A 20,876-nucleotide genomic window follows, 5' to 3' on the forward strand; every position below is an offset into this window, starting at 1 on the left:
GGCCTGTTGTACTAAATAGGTGGCATCCGTCTTTCTATTGACTGGAGTCACAGAACTTGGGTGTTCCCAGAGCCGGTAAAGGAGGTCTAGGAGAACCTCATGCACCAGGACTGCCATCACCTCCTTAGGAGCGTCCACAAATTGGAGGACCTCCAACATCTTGTGGCAGGCATCCTCTTCGGTTAAAAGTTGGAAGGGAATGGTCTCCGCCATCACCCGGACAAAACTCTCGAAGGATAGGTCCTCTGGAAGCGAACACCGTCTCTCATCTGGCGGAGAAGGCTCTGAAAGAAGATCCTTGGAGGCCTCTGAGGAATGCTCAGATTCCATGGGTCATAAGGGGCTTCCTCCCCACCAGTAAACTGTCTGGGTCGAGGAGGGAGGCCAAAACCCAGAGTATGGGATGTGGGCACCGATGGTCGGTAAGGCAGAACTGACAGGGATGGCGCCGGTATTGAGGGCACTGGGACCTGTTATGGATGCCAGGTCACCGGGAGGCCCGGGGACGGGATCCATGCCAGTACTGCCCATGGAGATGGGCGAGGAGGCACATCTTCCTCCTCTGAGGGAATCGGGATTGAGACAGGGGGAAGCACCGGTGGTGGACAGGGCACCAGGGGGCCCACCAGCATGGGCTGTGGCGGTAAGGCACTGAGCAGCATGTCCAACCTTTCCAGCAGAGGAGCCAACATGAAGGGCACCTGTTCCGATGTCGGTATGGGGGCCGGCGTCGGTGGCTACTGGAGACCCCGAAGGGCATTTAACACTGCCTGTTGAACCACGCAGTCCAACTCCTCTCTGAATGAGGATGTGGACAAGACCGACCCTGGAGTAGGAGGCAGGCTGGGCGTCACTGTAGCGTCCACGGGGGTCCGCAGAGGCTCAGTGCCCAGCACCAGTATCGATGGGGAATGCTCTGGGCTCCCGGGTCTGGAGGAAGACGGGGCCTCCTCTCCTCGGTGCCTCTTCAGAGGGGGTTCAACCAAGGTTGGTGCCAACACGAGACGGAGACGACCGTCGGTGCCGGTGTCGATGCTTCCCACGATGCTTGGCCCGGTCCTTCTCCGGCACCGAGGAAGACAATGCAGAATTCTTCGAATGTCCCTATGCTGGTGAGGGGCGATCTCCTGCCCCCTGATCATTGCAGCGGGGCATACAAAGCGAAGGTCCAGAGTCAGATTGATCCCCACGACTCGACGTACCCGGTACTGGAGTCGATAAAGCCGATTGCTTGGAACCAAACAAGTGCTCCATCTTGACCAGGCGGGCGCGCCAGCCTTTGGGGGTCATCTGAGCACAGCTGGGACCCCGACAGATGTCGTAGGAAGGCCCGAGACACAGGATGCAGATGTCATGTGGGTCCGTGATGGACATAGTCCACGGACACTCAGGGCACTTGCTAAAACTGGTCGCCATCAAAAAAAGGGCAGCGTACGGTCGGTGGCCACCACGAGGTAGATGCTTAGGAACTGACTGCAACAACGTGAAAAAACTCCTACAGGACACCAGAGGATAGATTCACTCTGGGGGATCCCGAGGTGGGGAAAAACTGACAAAAAACATCAAACTATTCCATGAGGAAAATATTTTCAAACAGAGCTCCACAAACCGTGAGGCAACAGCTCCGCGGAAAAAAGGAGACTGAAGGGGGACCCCGTGTGGCAATGGGATTGAATGGCATGCTGTGCATGCTCAGGGTGCCAGTCAAAGTTCTAGAAACTTTGACAAAAGTGTTCCATGACAGGGCTCCATCTGATGATGCCACCCATCTGTGAGGACTACATCCTGCTTGTCCTGGGAGAAAAAATGTTGCCTCTTCTTAAACTGCTTTTATACTGCACACTATTCATAGGATCCAGATTTTGTAAGGCTACAAATGTGATACTGTATATTTTAATTACTTACAAATTACGAACTAGTTCAGTGGTGAGCAATCTGTAGCCCAGGAGGCTTCTAAGTGCAACCCCTACAAGAAGCACACAGATTTGATCATTTGTCACATGGGTGGCATCACTGCATAAGCAAAGCTTTTATGACTTCAGTCTGCTAAGCAGTGTGTTGCATAATATAAGATGCCATTGTCAATACTGCCATCTAGTGACTATTGAAGGCAGCACAGTTCAAGTTGATAGTACTATTATTGTGTTAAATAAAAATTCATAATTGACAAGGCTTCCAGGTTAAATACACAGCAGTGTGCTACTGCCTGTGGTTATGGCAGATTGTGCTTATGTATATAAAACCTTAGCCAATAATCTGCCCTTTATTGCTTCATGGATTGTTTTATATTTAAGTGACATGATAAGTATGGAGAAGAATCAAGTGCAAGATCAAAATAAGGTATCAAGAAAGATGTAGCCATAGCAGCTATATCCAAATAGAGGACAATGAGTGATGAAGGCAGAAGGGTAAAAGAGAGCTTGGAGCCGACTAAAGCGGTCATTTATCAAGCTGCGCTAGACGTTTACCATGCAGTAAAAAACCTTGCGTTGGCAATAACGTGGTATTTTAAATACTGCATGTTATTTTATCCTCAACAATGCAAAAATGGTAATGAGCTGATTTGCTTGGAAATATTATGCAAATGCTTGCAAAGCAGTTCATAATATTCAAGTTCATGGAAATAAAACAACATGGCTTGCCTGAAAAATTGCAAGCCGTGATATTTTCATTAAAGTTAGCTATAACTCAGGAATTAAAGCTAACGTTCCCTGGGAGCACTGGGATTCTCTGGCCTGCTAATTAAAGGGCCCAAGCAGCCCAAATGACCACCCCCAATGTATAGAAACCCTCCCCTGCTGCCTGACCACCAGGGACACTAAAGGTATTAATGGGATGGGTGAGGCTGGGGGGAGGATGTCTATTGTTTCACAGGGATTATATTGGGAAGAGGGAGGGGCCTTTGCCATGCAAGTTCTAATATATATATATTTTTTTTTTAAATTGTGTTTCATGGCGCTGCCTTGAGGTGGCTGAGGGGTGGGTGGAATGGGGTTCTCACAAGACCTCTGAATGAGAGGGGGGGGGGGATAACGTGTTGAGAAGAGGGTCATTTGGGCTGCTTGGGCCCTTTAACAAGATGGTGACCCCCCTGTGAAGGGGCAGCCATCATGTGGCATTTGGATGCCTACCATCTGCAATTATTTTACCGTGGAGGAAAATACTGCAGAGTTTCCTAAGCTGCAGTACTGTGCACTGCAGCATAATAAACCCTCTGGGAGAAAATACTGTGGCTAAGTAAATGACCTCCTTATTGAACAGAAAGGGGGGGGACATTTTTCTTAATTTGCAAGTTCCCCAAAAATACAGAGGACAATGCTCAAAAGAATTGTCTGGCTAAACTTTGAGTTAAGTAATCAATCTATGGGTTAAAAATATCCCCCACTGAGTGGGTACATTTTGCATGGGCAAACTATTGCCCACACAAAGTTTTCCTGCATAGGAAGAGGTGGAGTTGGAGGCGTTCCTGGACTGCATATATATTTTAGCCAGAGGGCACTGGTATTGGATAAGTCTGGTTGCATTGAATGACTATCCTAAAGTTAGGCAGGCAATTTTACCTGGGTAACTTTATACAGGTATATTCAGCATCAGACTTATCCCAATAAATGCTGCTCAATATCTGGGTAAAGTTACTCCAGTAGCTTTCCTACTCACTATCCCATCTCATCAGTGGCGTATCTAAAGTATTTGGCACCCCCACTCCCCAGATTCACTTCTCTGTCCTCCCCCCCAGTGATTTCCAGTTCCCCTTCTCCCTCACGCATGCTCTCTCTCTCTCTTGCACACACTTTCACACACCCCTGTACACAGGCTCCCTCCATTTCTTCTCTCATACATACACACTCCTTCACACAGCTCCCTCTCTCACACACAAACATGCACCCTCCATCCCATACACACAGACATACTCTAACACACACAGACACAAACACACTCTCACTTCCTTCTCCGCTCCCCATCAGAAGCACAGCAACAGCTTCCTCCATCTTTCCCCACGACAGATGGGGACTCTTCATTTTTCTTGAGGCGGCACGGGGGCTGGCGCAGCTCTACTTCCTGCATCTGCAGTGGGGAGGGTGGGGGCCAGTGCTGTTGCTCTTCCTTCGGACCGCGACTGCATGATCTTTCCTTCTTCCCACCCATGCGGACCTACCACTTCCTCTTCTGGGCCACGGGGGTGGGAAGAAGAAAACGCTATGCAATTTCGGCTCAAGACCCGTGTCACTCTAGGTGGCTGCCCAGTGCTCCCACTGCTCGTGGCCCGGAGGCCTCCCTCCTCTTGTAGCGCGAGTAGGATGGGCTTCGCTCATGGTTGCCGACCTTCCGGCTGTCACCCAGGACGGACCCCACCCCCACTTAGTATGCCTCTGCACCTCATGATGCTCAGGGATATTAAGAAGCACACCATTTCTCTCATGTAGCTAATTTTCTTATATTCTCCCAAATGTGCTCAACAACTTTTGGATTTGAAGGAATCTATGGAAATGCAGAAGCAAGTAATTTGATGAGTATTAAATAAGTGACACAGTGTCTTATTGCTTAGTTACTTGCAGAAAATGGAAAACCTTTTTCAGATGGTGAATGGTGAAACAACGTAGATGTTTTATTTGATGGATTTAATAACAAAGAAGAAATTATCAGACATGTTTAATGTCTGCAACTCAGCAGGTGTACTGCGTATCACAGAATGAACATAGCTGTCGATTTGAAAAAGCAGATTTTCAGAATTATATATTTATGTGAGGCCATTAGTATAGTGCTGGATAACTGCAAAGATATTAATGACTTTACTCAGCTCTGCATGTGTTGTGTTGACATTTATTTGAACACGTCAAAATAATTTTTAAATCTCTTTGAAGTACATAGGTGAACACAGAGTTCATAGGGCTGATTTTTTCCAGAGAGCATTGGTTAGCTTTGAAAAATATTGTCCCAGTTACACAGATAGTTGCCCTCTATGGTAGGAAAACACAACAAATGTGTGACTTTGTTGAAAGCTTGTGTACCTGATGTATTGGTGTGTACTGCATAATACACCAAGAAGTATTCTGTGTTAAACTTGAGAAGGGAGACAGACCTAAAGCTGTAATGGACAAAGTGGTACAGATTATTAAGTTTTATACATACTTCATCCTTTCATAATCGTTAGTTTGTGGAACTTTTGGAGTAAACTGAAACAGAATACGGAGACCTCATCATGCACACTGAAGTTTACTAGCTATGTCATAGTAAAATACTGGATTGCTTCATGGCACTTCTACCAACTATCAACCATTTTCTTGCTAGGAAATCTCAAATGTACCCAGTGTTGAAAACTAGTTTTTGGATTATCTTTTCTCACTGACATCACTGATCACTTCAACACACTGAACAAGTCAGTGCAGAGGAAAAATCATCCCTTTCTCACACTAATTGCTAGTATCTGAAAACTTGTGCTATAGCTGCAGTTGATGTCAAGTCATTTAATGTCATGAGACTTCACTCACTTCCCAAATTTGGAAAAAAAATACTGGACAAATACTCTAATCAAAGAATGAAGAATAAGATCCATCAGTTCATTTGGAAGTACTCTCAATGCTAGCAGAGCTATTTGAAAATCACTTCCTTTCCTTTTTCTCAAATTCATTTGAATTTTATTTGAGCTGATATTGTCATAATATGTTAGAGGCCTGGGACTGATAAAAGGAAATTTGAAAAGGAATTACTTCATTCTCATGATATATGAGAACTTTGGAAGAATATACCCAGGCAAGTTCTCTAATATTGCATTGCAAAACTGATGTCAATTTTTGACTCAACATAAGAAGACATTTTCTGCTACAGGACACATTAAATGCAAGAAGCGCAACAGAGTAACAGACATAAATCCCATTAATGAACTGTGATGCGCTTACACATCCCTGACTCCTAATCTGACAAAGCTGGTAAAGGAAAGATCCAACCAGTCGTTAGATTGAGTGAGTTGTTATATTGTAAAGAAAGCATAAATAAATATTTCTTTTGTATTTGCTATTTGAAGTTGATGACAAGTCTATTAATAAGTACGGGGTAGATTTTATAATGTGCGCGCGCTTCCTGGCGTGCACACATGGACACACCGTTTTTATACCATGCATGTGCCAGCATGCGCATGTTATAAAATCGGGTGGCCGTGTGCGTATGTGCGGGCGGCGCGCGCAAGGGGGGGACTTTCGCAATTTCCGTGCAGCGACGCAATCGGCCTTCCCCAGTTCCCTCCCAGTCCACTCCAATTAAGGACTGGACTGGGAGGGAACTTCCCTACCCCCTACCTAAAATTCCTCCCTCCTCCCCACCCCTGGCTGCTGGCGCGCGAGTCTTCAGGACATCAATCAATGGCGCTGTCCCGCCCCCTCGCCCCGCCCAGATCCTGCCCACCTTTTGAAGAGGCCTGGCAGTTGTGCGGGTACCGGGGTTTACGTGCGTGGCCTGGCCTCTTTGAAGAGTTGCCCAGCAAACGCAAGGCCCGGCCACATGCATAAACCCCAGGATTTACGCACGCAAGGTTTTTTAAATCTATCCTTAAATGAATAAGCATTTTCTACAACTCATTATGAAATATTCAGGTTATATTGAAAGTATTGCATAGGGTCATGATTATTTCATGCTCAATTTCAATCTTGCAGTCCATTGAGATAAAGGAGAGCCACTCATGAGGCTCATTTACTAGCCTATGTTGCCCATCAATTCAGCTTTTTACTCCCTGTCCTCACATTTTGAGACTGACTGTCTACAATGTTGCTTCACCTCATGACTCCTGCAAGTCTTTTAAGACCTACAGTTTAGGGACAAGAATACAGTTATTGAAAAGTAGAAATACAACTTAGAAGAAACAACAGCTTCCATTTTGTAGCAAACAAAAGGCAAAAAAAGGAAAAGAGTAAAATTACTTTCAAACTTGATTTTGGGCATTACACACCATTGCTTTCAGTTCTGTTGTTTTATTTGCTATTTTAAAGAATACTGAGCTATATAACTAGCTGCATATAAATGGGTCCAACATTAAATAGTAACATGGCAAACAGGGTAAGCTGGACAACAGCAGATGGTGAAATAGAAAATCCAATTAGTCTTTGCCTGAGTTAATGCACAATGTGTTACACTGCACCATCTTCAGCTGTTTGAAGAATCATAAATACATGTGATAAGCACAGAGAAACAGAAAAATTAAAATAAGTGGTCTATGGAGTTTATCACTATGTTATAGTGATCTAAAGAGTACACGTAACATTTTTTTCTCTCTCTAGTCTTAGATTATTTTTCTACTTTAATTGAATTTTAAGAAATTTAATTTGAAACAGAAAATTGAATTGTAACTGGATCAGATTTCTAGTTACAATCCTTATTTTCCCACTTCCCCATATCCCCTTAACATGAAAATTGTTACACTAGGGATGCAGCCACAATTTACCTTGTAAAGTACCATGTATTCATTAATTTGGGGTGTAGATAGCCCGAGGCAGAGCATAAGTAATTATAGTCATATCAGGAGACAATGCTACACCAACGTATGCTTCCTCTGCTACTATTCCTGAAGCTCTAGTGGGTTTACAGTAAGCAGACAAAAGCAGTACAGTAAAACACCATTTACATTATTTTTTGACTTCCACAGGCTAACAAAGTGTAAAGGATTGGCATTGAAAGCTTCCACCATATTCCCTGGACAGATTGTGAACAAACCAATTGGCAAATTGGTTTATTGAATATATAGAATAAAAAGCTGATCATGGAAAATGAATTACTGTCAAATTAACATTTTTTCTTTATAACAAAAAGATTTCCACTTCAGAGTGGCAATTACATATTATGAAGGTAATTTTCAACCGTGTGCATAATTTAGCACATATGCGCATGCCAATGCATCTAAAGTTATGTTTGTATTTTTGAAACTGTGCAGCAGTGTATTTCCACTTCAAAAGTATGCACTTGTACATGCACAGGTTTGTAATGGAGTAGTGCATCCAGTTTTTACAAATATTTTATAAAAGTTTGCACATATATTTTAAATAACTGTAACATGCACATAAACACCTTCATTGTATGTGAGGAGGTAGGTGTTTTATACAGTTGGCTGAAGTATGCATGCATCTCATTTTGTAATACTTGTGCACATACTTCCAAGCATTAGTTTGCTGAGACTTTCACCACTTTACCCACACCCTTCACCAGTTCACCCATATCCTCTACCATGTGCTCAAGACCTCCCACCCAAAAACTGCAGACAAAAGAGTAGTCAGATTTCATATCTGTGACTTGATTAGCAGGTGTAAAAGCAGATTCACATGTTTGATTATGCATAAAAAATGTAAATATGCACAGATTTCCAAACCCCAGACCAAAATGCCCTCTTTGTATATGCAGACATTTCCACGTGGCAATCACAGTATGCGTGTACTCCCACCCTTCTGAAAATTTGCTTACTGTGTACAAAGGCTACTTACATGCATATATGCTGATTTTACATGTGCAAAACTGACCACCATATATTTTTATAAAATTGTGAATTGAATTAAATATGTTTTGATGAAACTCTTAAAGAACTGACAAACTGTAAAATGGACTACATTTCAAATACTTATCGCAATCTGTTTAGCCAGACTAACCATATTTCCATTAGTTAGTATTATTGCTTAATGAAGGCCAGCTGGAAATATCTCTAGGTTCTCTCTAAATTCTCTAATAGAGCTAAATAGGTTCAGAGGCATCTCAATTCTCAGCAGAAGAATATTTATCGTTTTTAAGGAAAAATAGTTGACATTATTACAAAAATTTCTCCCTCTTCCTACATCTCCTCCAGGAAGATAGGATATAGACCACAATATAGCCCCAAATTCCAATGTACCAGTTAGCAAATTTGCCACTTTTAACTTGATAGCAGCTGGCATTAATTTGCTGTTGAACACAATGAACTCCAGCAAATCATCTCTAGATCCTATGGAGGTAATTTTCTAAAGGTTTTACATGCATAAATAGTCTTTTAAAAGTTGCTACTTTTACACAGGGAACTTCTTTGAAATTTCACTCCTAAGCCTATTAAGTTTATCAAGAGGCAGTCATTAAGCCTGTATGATACTTTAGCTTCTATAGTTAACACTAATTTATCTAAAGGGTATGTTAGTCCAGTTCTAAAACAGGTTAGGTTTCATCCCGTATTAAAGGAGTCACTTAATCCTTTAGTGATTGCCAAGTACCGGCTAGTGTATAGCCTGCCATTTATTTCAAAGGTGATTGAGAAGGTTGTAGCTGGCCAACTCAAGGCTTTTTTTTTTTTTTTTTTTACAGAAGACCAACATTTACCATCCTAGACACTCAGAGGTGAATTTTCAAAAATACACTTGGGCATACATGTGCGCTCGCTACCCGGCGCGCACACATGTACGCCCGATTTTATAACATGTGCGCGCATATTATAAAATCGGGATCGGTGCGCAAGGGGGTGCACAATTGTGCACCCTGCACACGCCAACGCCCATGGACTTCCCCCGTTCCCTCCCCCCTAAACTAACCTTCCCACCCCTTCCCCTAGCCTATCCCCCCAAGCCCTGTCCTAATCCCCCCCCCAAATTTTAACTCACCTTTTCCGTCTGCCTAGAGGCAGGCGCAGGATGTACGCACCGGCAGACTGCTGGCATGCGATCCTCCGACACAGCGGCAAATAGCCATTGTGCCGGCGGCCTCTGGCCCCGCCCCCGGATTGCCCTGCCCCCTCCCCTTTAGTAAGAGTCTTAACCTCTTTTGCCTTTCCTCACAGGGGAATTTTCCATTCCCTTTATCATTTTGGTTGCCCTTCTCTGTAATTTTTCTAATTCTGCTATATCTTTTTTAAAATGTGGTGACCAGAACTGCACATAAAGGTAGATTTAAAAAAAAAAAACTGCGTGGGCGTCCATGTGCATGCAGATCCTGGCAACGCGCTCATGCACGTGCTAATTTTATAACATGCTCGCACCCCACGCACATGTTATAAAATTCGATGCCCGCATGCATATGCGTGCCCAATTTTGTGCATGTGGATGACCAGTTACGTGCGTGGGGGGGACGAGTTTTGAAAAATACGTGCAGCAAAGCGATTGGCCCATTCCCAGTTCCCTCCCAGTCCGCTCCAATGAAGGAGCGTACTGGGAGGGAACTTCCTTATACTCCTTCCTATTCTGCCTCCCTTTTCCCCCTCTCCTCCCCGATCCCTAAAACCCCTTTCCCTACCTTAATTTTTTTTTATTTCAGAACTTACTTATCTGAATAGATGAAGTTCCGCGTGCTGGCCGGCTGCCTTTTGGATGGCCCTGCACTTCCGCGTGTATCAGGAGATACGCGTGTGGCCAGGCTGCTTCTAAAATGCGCTTGGTATTTGCATGCGTGGGTTAGAAGAGGAAGGTTTGAGATTGGACTATAGTTGGCAAGGTCTAAGGGATCAAGTGTGGGTTTTTTCAAAGTCGGTTTGATGATGGCATGTTTGAGATTTTTGGGAACGGTGCCAAGTATGATAGATCTGTTAATGATATTGGAGATCGGCTTGGCAATAATGTCAGGGATGGAGAGGAGGGATTTTGTTGGGAGGGTGTCAGATGGGTGTGAGCATGATCTCAATTTCTTTATGATTGAGTTAACTTCCAGTGAAGAGGTGGTATCAAGGGAGGGGAGCCTTGCGTTAGTATGGTTGATGAAGTTATTGGTAGATGCCTGTGTAGTGGGGAAGCGGGACATGATGTTGACAATCTTCCTGTGGAAGTAGTTGGCCAAGTTATCGCATTTGTCTTGGTTGTCTGTGTCTGCGGGGGAGAAATTAGGGGTGGATTTTGTTAGACTGTTCACTAATTCAAAGAGTGCCCGAGGGTTGAATTGGAGGTTGTGGATTCTGTGTGAGTAGAAGTCTCTTTTGGTTTTTTCAATAGCTGTTCTGTATGTGTGGAGGGAGGATCTGAAGGTGTTAAGTTGCGTAGAGGAAGGGTTTTTTTGCCAGTTTCTTTCTAATTTTTTGCGGTTTTGCTTCATAGATTTCAGTTCAGATGTGTACCATGGTTGTTTTTTGGTTTTCGCTGGGTCAATCACACGAGATTGGATGGGGCAGAGTTTAGTGGCTATAGTGTCAGTACAGTTGCTCCAGGAGTTAATAGCAGTTTCAGCATTAGTTAAGTCAATATTGTTAAGTTCGGTGGTGAGGGCTGCTACTAGATCTTCTTGGTTCCAGTTATGCCTAAAGTGGATGTTTTTTTTATTATTAGGTAGTAAGGGTGAGGAGGTGTTATTTATAGTGCAGCTGATGTCAATGTGGTGGTGATCGAACCAGGGGATGGGGGAGATTGTAGGTAAGTTGGATTGGATTCTGATGTTGGTGAAAATGAGGTCAAGGGTATGACCTGCTCGATGAGTGGGGTTAGATATAAGCTGCTTGAAACCTAGCGCATCTAGGGCAGTTAATATGGCATCACAGGAGGGAGAGGTGGGAGTGGCATCAACGTGGATGTTAAAATCTCCTAGGATGATAGCGGGGGAGTGAGAATTTATGTGTTTGGTGATGTATTCGATAAGGAGGGAGGGGATTTTTTCAAGGAGCCCTGGGGGGGGGGGGCGTATGCTAGGCAGACTTGTAGGTTAGGAGCAATGAATAAGCTGATTTCTAGCTTGTGAGGTGGGGGGATAGGTTTGTGTGATAGTTTTACAGTCTTTTTAGCTGCAAGGAGGAGACCACCTCCTTTTTTTTGGGCCAGGGGATGGAAAAGATATCATATGTGTCAATTGGCATTTGATTGATGAGGGCAGTGTCAGTGTCCTTCAGCCATGTTTCAGTAATGGCTAGGATGTCCGGGTTGTCATCTGTGAGTATGTCATAGATTATGGATGTTTTTTGGAACTAGATTGGGCATTTAAGAGGAAGATTAAGAAGGTAGAGAGGCCGATCAATTGTGTAAGTGGAGAGGTCATAATGGGAAGGAGGTTTCTGTGATGTTTTGTTGGGAATTTGGGGAAGGGGTATTGGTATGCCAAGGGATAGTATTTGAAGGAGGAGATGAGGAAAGTGTGCATAGTCATTGCACGGGGAGAGTTGGATGGGGTGTGGAGGAGAGGAAAGGGAATGGGGCGAGGGGAGGAGAGAGGGATGGTAGTGGGGGGTATTGAACTGTACCTCTTTAGGGGAGGAGGGTGTCTAGGGGGTGGCTAAGTGGGAAGGCAGAGGGTGTGTGGGCGGGAATAACTCCCGGTGGAAGTTTTGGAGGGACAGGGAAGGGGTAGGAGAGGAACAGGAGCTCAGTGAGTAAGGGTTGAAGTATTGGTAGTCCCAGAGAGAAATGGGCAGAGGATGGTATTGGTAGGTGGATTCAGGGACAGCTGGATTGAGAAGGTGTGTAGGAGGAGAGACAGTTACATTGGAAAAATGTGATATTGCTATGAGAGAATCCAGTTAGGGACGCACGAAGGGGCGCACTAAGGGGCAGGCCCCTTAGGTCGCGCTCCTTTGTGAGCGCGGCGCCGCAGTGGTAAGCCCGGATTTAAAGAGCAGTCGGGGCCGGCCTCCCAGGAGTCAGCAGGACGCGGCTCTCAAGCCTGATTGGAGGCTTGGGGGCGCAGGGAGGGATCGAGAGCAGCCCTGAAGGTGGCGCAGTCCTTACTTGTGGTTTCGCTTCTCTCACTTCTTTTTCCTGTGGCTCCGGGGTCAGCAAGTTTTCTGTGGTTTTCCCAGCGGGGATTTTTTCTTGTTTTTGTTGTTCCTTCTCTCTCTTTTGCCGCGATTCTCGTTATTCTCCCTTCCGGTTGGGTCTCGTTCTCTGCCAGTGTGGCAGGGGTAGCACCGGGTCGGGTCTTTACATTGTGAAAACCAAATGGTTTCTGATTTAGTAGAATTTACCTTCAATTTATGATCGCAGAGCCAGTCTGCTACCAAATCCAAACAGCTGTTAAAAATGTTAAAGAAAAAGATGTTTTTGTGTCACAAAATGCTGAAAACTGAATGTCATCCACATATATGGTAGGCCTGTAACTACAGTTTTGTATCAGAGTTGCTAAAAGTGTAAGAAAGATGTTAAAAAGAAGAAATGAAAAGGTAGAACCTTGGGGGACACCCACAGATAATGGTTTAGGGGATGAAACCTGTTGGTTACATTCCATATGGAATGAACAATCCTGTAAGAAGGATTGAAACCAAGATAACAATGTCTGAAATCTCAATTTCCTGTAGATGGCTAAGAAGAATATTGTGATGTTGCAATTAAGACAAAATCATGAAAGCTAATTGGTTAAGGGTAGTAACTGCTGCTCCATGCAGGTTACCCCCATGCACCCTTTTCTTCTTTTCTATGCTTTAGCCTTTAGAGATCTACAGTGTTTATCCCATGCCATTTTGAATTTGTTTACTGTTTTTGTCCTCACCACCTCTTCTGGAAGGGCATTCCAGGCTTCTACCACCCTTTCCGTGAAGAAATACTTCCTCTCTGGAGTTTAATTTCGTGACCCCTAGTTTTACTGTCTGCTTTCTGATGGAAAAGGTTTGAAGTTCATGCATCATTAGAATCCTTCAGGTATCTGAAGGTCTGTATCATATCCCCTCTGCACCTCCTCTCCTCCAGGGTATACATATTTAGATTCTTCAGTCTCTCCTCATAAGTCTTCCGATACAGACCCCACAACATTCTGGTCGCCTTTCTCTGGACCGTCTCTGTGCTGTCTCTATCCATTTCAGATACAGTCTCCAGAACTGAACTCTGTACTCCAGGTGAGGCCTCATCAAGGACTGGGCATTAATCACCTCCTTTTTCTTATTTGTTATTGCTTTCTCTATGCAGTTCAGCATTGTTCTGGCTTTAGCTATTGACTTGTCACATTGCTTCACCACCTACAGATCTCCATACATTATCACCCCAAGGCTCCACTCCTAGTCCTCACATATTAGACTATCACCCCCAACATACATAACTCGTTTGGATTACTGCAACCCAAATAAATGACTCTGAAATTCTTGGAATTGAATCCCAGCTGCCAAATTCTCGACTAGTCTTCAAGCTTTTTTAAATCACTTTTCATCTTCTCTACTCCTTTAGGCATGTCCACTCTGTTGCAAATTTTTGTATCATCCACAAATAGATAAACTTTTACCTTCTATCCCTTCTGCAATGTCGCTCACAAAGATATTGAACAGAACCAGTCCCAAAACTGATCCCTGTGGCGTTCCACTTAACACGGTTCTTTCTTCAGACTAGGTTCCATTTATCATTACATGCTGTCTTCTGTCAATCAACCAGATTGCAAACCACTCCACCACCTTGGCACCAACTCTGAAGCTTCTCATTTTATTCATGAGTCTCCTATTCGAGACCATATCAAAAGCTTTGCTGAAATCCAAATTAATCATATTGAGTGTTCTTCCTTGATCCAATTCTCTAGTTATCCAATCAAAAATATCTATCAGATTTGTCTGACAGGACCTTCCCCTGGTGAATCCATGTTGCCTCGGGTCCAGCAACCGACAGGATTGTAGTTAGTTCACTATCCTTTCATTCAGCTGAGACTCCATTAATTTTCCCACGACTGGGATGAGGCTAACTGGCCTGTAGTATCCAGCCTCATCTCTGCCACATCTCTTGTATAATGGAACCACCATTCCTGAATCCAGGAATCTATTGAATAGGTCTTTTAATGGACCCACCAGCACATCTCTGAGCTCTGTTAATATCCTGGGATGTACCTCATCCAGCTTCATGGCCTTGTCCACTTTCAGTTTTCCTAGCTCTTCCCATACATTTCCTTCTGTAAATGGAGTTTTGTCCACCCCTCTCCCATTTATTGTCTTGTCAACCAGCAACTGTCCTTTTCCAGGGTCTTCTTTAGTGGATACAGAACTGACATATTTGTTTAATATATCTGCCATGTCATCTCTCTCCCCACATAGCTCCTTATCACCTTTCAATTTCACTATATCCCTTTGGGCCTCCTTTCTTTCTCTGATATATCTGAAAGCTGCCCTCATCTCATCTCCAGATTGAATGCATCTGTGGTGAGTATAATTTGATGTGGATGGATTTGAAAGGGGATTAAATTAGAATGGTATAGCTATCAAGGTAAAAACATTTTCCAATAAGGTCAAGCTCACAGGAGAGCTGGAATGTAGTCCTCTTCAACACACCTTTCAACCAATGTATCCAGCTCAATGATCACAGACTCTCATGTTTCAAATCCTCTGAAAGTTGAGGAGTTTGATGGACCAACCTGTGCATAGCAGGTCGTATTGGTACACATTTATTATAAAAACTTCCTGGGACTGAGCTAGAGATGCCCTTGATATAGTTGGTGCAGGGAAAGGATGAATACAATGTTGATGTGTCCATGGTGATATCAACAATGTTGGTTGCTTGATGCACCTAATAACAAGATGCTAGTCAAATGCCTCTGAAATCATCTTGTTTATCTCTGCTCAAAACTTCACTATAAGACTGAAATAGAATTAATAAGGGACTACATATCTTTGAAGGTTGTGCGGAAGTATGGTTAAAGTGCAGTAGATAGCCCTTGGGAGTCTAACTCAGCCATATATAAGGGAGCTGGTGGATTATCTAGTCATGGCTGCTTTAGAATGTTGGCATTATCAACACTTTAGAGCCTTCTCAGCCCTGCAATGAGGATGGCAGATGCTTCAGGTAAGGCTTTTAAAACTTTTATGATGGACTTGAGTGGATACCAGCCCTCTTGCGGTTTCAGGATATCCCTGATGAAAGATTTGCATGCACACTGCTTACATTGTATGCAAATCCATCATATGCATGTTGATTAGGGAGGTTCTGAAAAACTGAGCAGATTGCAATGGTGCCCACAAGGGCTAGAATTTGCCTACATCAGGTGAGAAACTACTACATGTGCCTAGAAAACTTTGATAACATCCTCTATGCCAGAAGAAGACAGTTGCATGACCCATGTGTGTGGTTTTTTGCACCTGCTTCTTATCAGAGAAGGGATAGAACACTTAGTGCTAGTTTATTTATTAGTTATGCAAACATTCTATATTTTATAAACTGAATGAAAATGTGTTAATTTCTACCATTTTAAACATATCAAGGCAAAAAGGAGCAACACAAATATTAATCCATAATAGTAATAATCATTAATGGGTCCAATTTTCATTAAAGACTCTATCTGAATGCATCTAACTAGTCAATAGGGAGGGTAATTTTATAAATACTCACCACAGGGCCAAAGATTTTACTCCCAAAATTTATCCCAAATTTTCAAATCAGATATTGAAAATCTGCATGTTAGCTGGGAATGTGAAAAGGAAATACATGCTCAAAGTTACATCTGTTAAATAGCAGAAAGAACTTTGTGCATATATATTTATGCAATACTTTTGAAAATCAAAAATATGCGCATAAATTCTTTCTCCACTCCAATTCTGATCCCCTGGAATACCTATTTTAACTGTGAGTGAAAGCACCCCTTAAATCAGGTTTCATGTATACTTTTGTTGATTTTCAAAGTGCAATTTGCATACTTAAAACAGGGTTTTATGCATGTAAATTACTTTGAAAATTAACCTCAATAGCATGGCTGTCACAAAGGATAAGCAAGATAGGTGCCCATATAGTGAATCAGGCCCGAGGGGCTGTCATGCCGCTATCCTGTCCAGTGTTGATCCAATGTTGGAAGAATGTCTGTGCAGCCATTCTCAGCAATGGGCCGACTGTGTCATTGGAAGGGGACTACCCTGGGGCACTATTACATACAATAGTCCTGTACGGAAGGGATTATTTCCCAAATAGAGCCCTATTTACTAATAGTTTTATTCCATTGTGTATCTTTGGGGAGCATACATCATAAAGTATGAGGTTAATATATGATGAATGTTCCCATATGATTTTGTACATTATTTCTGGTTGGAATTGATTACCTTGGTTCTTAGAATGCGTACTTCCTCTGTAAGAACCTGCCTCTCTTTCATGAGCTGATTCTGTTTGTTCAGTAGTTCCACAAGCTGCTGGGCATTAGTCTGACAATGCTTATCCAACTGCTGTAATCTGGATGGAAACAGAAATAAATATGCAAAATAGGTGGCCTTGGAGGAAAACAAGGTTATAAGTCAATCAAAAGATGGCTGTGGCATCACCAGTAAAGTACAGTTCAGTCAGTTATTACAAGTTTGATTGAAAATAATAAAATGGGAAAGACCACAGACTCCTAAGGCCTGAAATATTACATTTAGAGGACAATTTTCAAAACCATTTATTTGGATAGCCAGCGATTTACAAGCATAAACTGGCTTCTTAAAATTGCCTTTCCCCAATACAGCTGCAAGTACAAGTATCCCTAAACATTCATACTTTTAATCGCAATTTGGGAAAACACTCTCAAGGGCGTGTATTGGTCAGGATCAGAAAATAAGGCACACACAGAAAGCAGGTGTAAAAGTCCATGCGTACTTTGTAATCTTGGCAAATTAAAAGTGAAAGTATGCATGCACTTTCACTTACAAAACTGGTACAAAGTTTGCAAGTGAAAAGACAATACAGAACCTTAGCCTCACACATTGCCATCCAGCACTCAATTATTTAGGCATTAAGAGTTAGACACCTATACCTGGCTTTTCAAAAATTTCTCCCTTCTTTCCCCCGAGTACCAAAATTTAGGCCCATTAAAAGTGTGTTGGTTCAGGGGAGGGACCAGGTTGAGAGAATGAAGGCAGGAGAGTTAACGGCTGATCTAAATTTCGGTGCCTCAGTTTTAGGGTCCTATAGTTGGCTGCATTTGAAACAATTGATTAGTATATACCAACCTTCCAGATCCTTGCGTTCTGAATCTCAGTGGTTACTAACACCTCTGAGCATTAGTCAGGTGCGCAGAAATCAGACATTGAAATGGGCACTCAGATCGTGGAATGCAATTCCATTAGATTTGTGTTTGATAAATGATTATGAAAAATTCAGGAAGATGTTAAAATACCTTTTAGGTGAAGTTTCTATGTGATATTTTATTTTGTTGTTTTAATATTTGGTTTTATTTGTTAAATTGTATGTATTCATTGTTGTAATCTGCCTTGAACAATTTGTTTGGTAACGAGAGAGGAATATCACAATTTTGAAAATAAATAAATAAGCATAGATGCCTAATTTTTTACTTATTTATTTAATTTTTTTATATTCCACTTTTTGGCACTTCAGTACAGATTACATTCAGATACTGTAGGTGTTTCCCTATCCCCAGAAGGCTTACAATCTAAGGGGGTTATTTTCTAACCCTATAGCACGCGTGCGATGGCTAAATCGGGGTGGAGTTGGGGCGGTGTCGGCACCGGAAGAGGAGGAGTCGGGGCAGTACCGGGGCAGACTCAGCGGAAACATCATTGGTGGAGAAAAGGTAAGAACCCTTATAACTGCCAGTAGCGCGCCCAATAGCATCACCTTTTACGATGGCGGTATTGGGTGCGAAAGCCGGCAGTGATAACACTGCGGTGGTGCAATCGCCGCCAGCTTTTGCAGGCCCGCCCCATTCACTTCACGCCCCCGTTACTGCGCGATTCAATGAGCTTTGCGGCATAAGAAAATCCAGCCCTATTTTTGTACCTGAGGCAACAGAGGGTAAAGTGATTTGCCCAATGTCACAAGAAGCGACAGTGGAACAGATTCCTAAATTCAGTCACTTGGTAATTTTTTAATATTACAGTCTAACAGGTTACCCTGTAGATCAGCGCTTCTCAACCGGTGTGTCGCGACACACTAGTGTGTCGCCAAACACCGCCAGGTGTGTCGCGTCTCCCGGTGTCCCACTGCCCCATTGTACTTTCCTTCTCCCTTTTTCCAGCCCCCGCGGTCCAATTGAAAGCTTCCTTTCTTCCTACCCCCACTGCCCAATGGGAAGCCTCCTTCATTTTGCCTTCCCCCGCGCAGGCCAATCGGAAGCCTCCTCCCTGCCACCTGCCAGTGGTAGTAGGAAGAAGGGAGGAAGCCTTTGATTGGCCGGTGAGGCAAGCATGGCACTGTCCGGGAGTGGGGTGGGAGGAATAGCAGTGTAGGACCCCGACGAAGCAAGGCCGCTACGGGAGCCCATCCCCGTAGCGGTGAAGAGAAAACCCGACCCCGACGGTGCAAGGCCGCTACGGGAGCCCATCCCCGTAGCGGTGAAGAGAAAACCCGACCCCGACGGTGCAAGGCCGCTACGGGAGCCCATCCCCGTAGCGGTGAAGAGAAAACCCGACCCCGACGGTTGCAAGGCCGCTACGGGAGCCCATCCCCGTAGCGGTGAAGAGAAAACCCGACCCCGACGGTGCAAGGCCGCTACGGGAGCCCATCCCCGTAGCGGTGAAGAGAAAACCCGACCCCGACGGTGCAAGGCCGCTACGGGAGCCCATCCCCGTAGCGGTGAAGAGAAAACCCGACCCCGACGGTGCAAGGCCGCTACGGGAGCCCAGCCCGGTAGCGGTGAAGAGAAAACCCGACCCCGACGGTGCAAGGCCGCTACGGGAGCCCAGCCCCGTAGCGGTGAAGAGAAAACCCGACCCCGACGGTGCAAGGCCGCTACGGGAGCCCATCCCCGTAGCGGTGAAGAGAAAACCCAACCCCGACGGTGCAAGGCCGCTACGGGAGCCCAGCCCCGTAGCGGTGAAGAGAAAACCCAACCCCGACGGTGCAAGGCCGCTACGGGAGCCCAGCCCCGTAGCGGTGAAGAGAAAACCCAACCCCGATGGTGCAAGGCCGCTACGGGAGCCCAGCCCAGTAACGACGAAGAGGAAACCCGACCTCTGACTGAGGCGCCCATCCCTGTGGCGCCGAAAAAAGAAGGCCCACCGGATTAAAGCCACGGCGGAACCGGAGCCTATCCCTGCAATGAAGGAAGAAGTTATTTTTGGTGAAAGCTGGTGTGTCTGTGTGTGAATGGGGGCCTGGGTGAGAGCTTGTGTGTGAATGGGGGCCTGGGTGAGAGCTTGTGTCTGAGGGTGTGAATGAATGCCTGGGTGAGAGCTTGTGTCTATGGGTGTGATTGGATGCCTGGGTGAAAGCTTGTGTCTGAGGGTGTGAATGGATGTCTGGGTGAGAGCTTGTGTCTATGGGTGTGATTGGATGCCTGGGTGAAAGCTTGTGTCTGTGGGTGTGAATGGGTGCCTGGGTGAAAGCTTGTGTCTGTGGGTGTGAATGAATGCCTGGGTGAAAGCTTGTGTCTGTGGGTGTGAATGGATGTCTGGGTGAGAGCTTGTGTGTGAATGGGGGCCTGGGTGAGAGCTTGTGTCTGAGGGTGTGAATGAATGCCTGGGTGAGAGCTTGTGTCTGAGGGTGTGAATGAATGCCTGGGTGAGAGCTTGTGTCTATGGGTGTGATTGGATGCCTGGGTGAAAGCTTGTGTCTGAGGGTGTGAATGGATGCCTGGGTGAGAGCTTGTGTCTGAGGGTGTGAATGGATGTCTGGGTGAGAGCTTGTGTCTGTGGGTGTGAATGGGTGCCTGGGTGAAAGCTTGTGTCTGTGGGTGTGAATGGATGTCTGGGTGAGAGCTTGTGTCTGAGGGTGTGAATGAATGCCTGGGTGAGAGCTTGTGTCTGTGGGTGTGAATGGATGTCTGGGTGAGAGCTTGTGTCTGTGGGTGTGAATGGATGCCTGGGTGAGAGCTTGTGTCTGTGGGTGTGAATGGGTGCCTGGGTGAGAGCTTGTGTCTGAGGGTGTGAATGGGTGCCTGGGTGAGAGCTTGTGTCTGAGGGTGTGAATGGATGTCTGGGTGAGAGCTTGTGTCTATGGGTGTGATTGGATGCCTGGGTGAAAGCTTGTGTCTGTGGGTGTGAATGGATGTCTGGGTGAGAGCTTGTGTCTGAGGGTGTGAATGAATGCCTGGGTGAAAGCTTGTGTCTGTGGGTGTGAATGGATGTCTGGGTGAGAGCTTGTGTCTGTGGGTGT

At 44.7% G+C, this 20,876-nt stretch overlaps 1 protein-coding gene across 8 annotated transcripts in view; it reads right to left on the bottom strand.

The window, feature by feature from the left end:
• The window catches only part of SDCCAG8 (serologically defined colon cancer antigen 8), a 694,410-nt gene that overhangs the window by 11,924 nt on the left and 661,610 nt on the right, over positions 1-20,876 (bottom strand). For 3 of the 8 annotated variants that reach the window (XM_029593982.1, XM_029593980.1, XM_029593981.1), the window contains exons 18-19: positions 16,892-17,018; positions 1,906-1,966 (exon numbers count right to left, since the gene is read on the bottom strand). The exons of 1 other annotated variant lie outside the window; for it this stretch is intronic. In XM_029593982.1, the coding sequence (XP_029449842.1) occupies positions 1,916-1,966; positions 16,892-17,018 (178 nt within the window). In that variant the 3' untranslated portion in view covers positions 1,906-1,915. Of the gene's footprint in view, positions 1-1,905; positions 1,967-5,009; positions 5,087-16,891; positions 17,019-20,876 lie in introns of those variants that run through there. 4 more of the 8 variants (XR_003855449.1, XM_029593984.1, XM_029593988.1 and 1 more) reach the window with 4 other exon arrangements.

Source organism: Rhinatrema bivittatum, chromosome 3 (assembly GCF_901001135.1).
Source record: "Rhinatrema bivittatum chromosome 3, aRhiBiv1.1, whole genome shotgun sequence".
Taxonomy (NCBI): Eukaryota; Metazoa; Chordata; class Amphibia; order Gymnophiona; family Rhinatrematidae; genus Rhinatrema; species Rhinatrema bivittatum.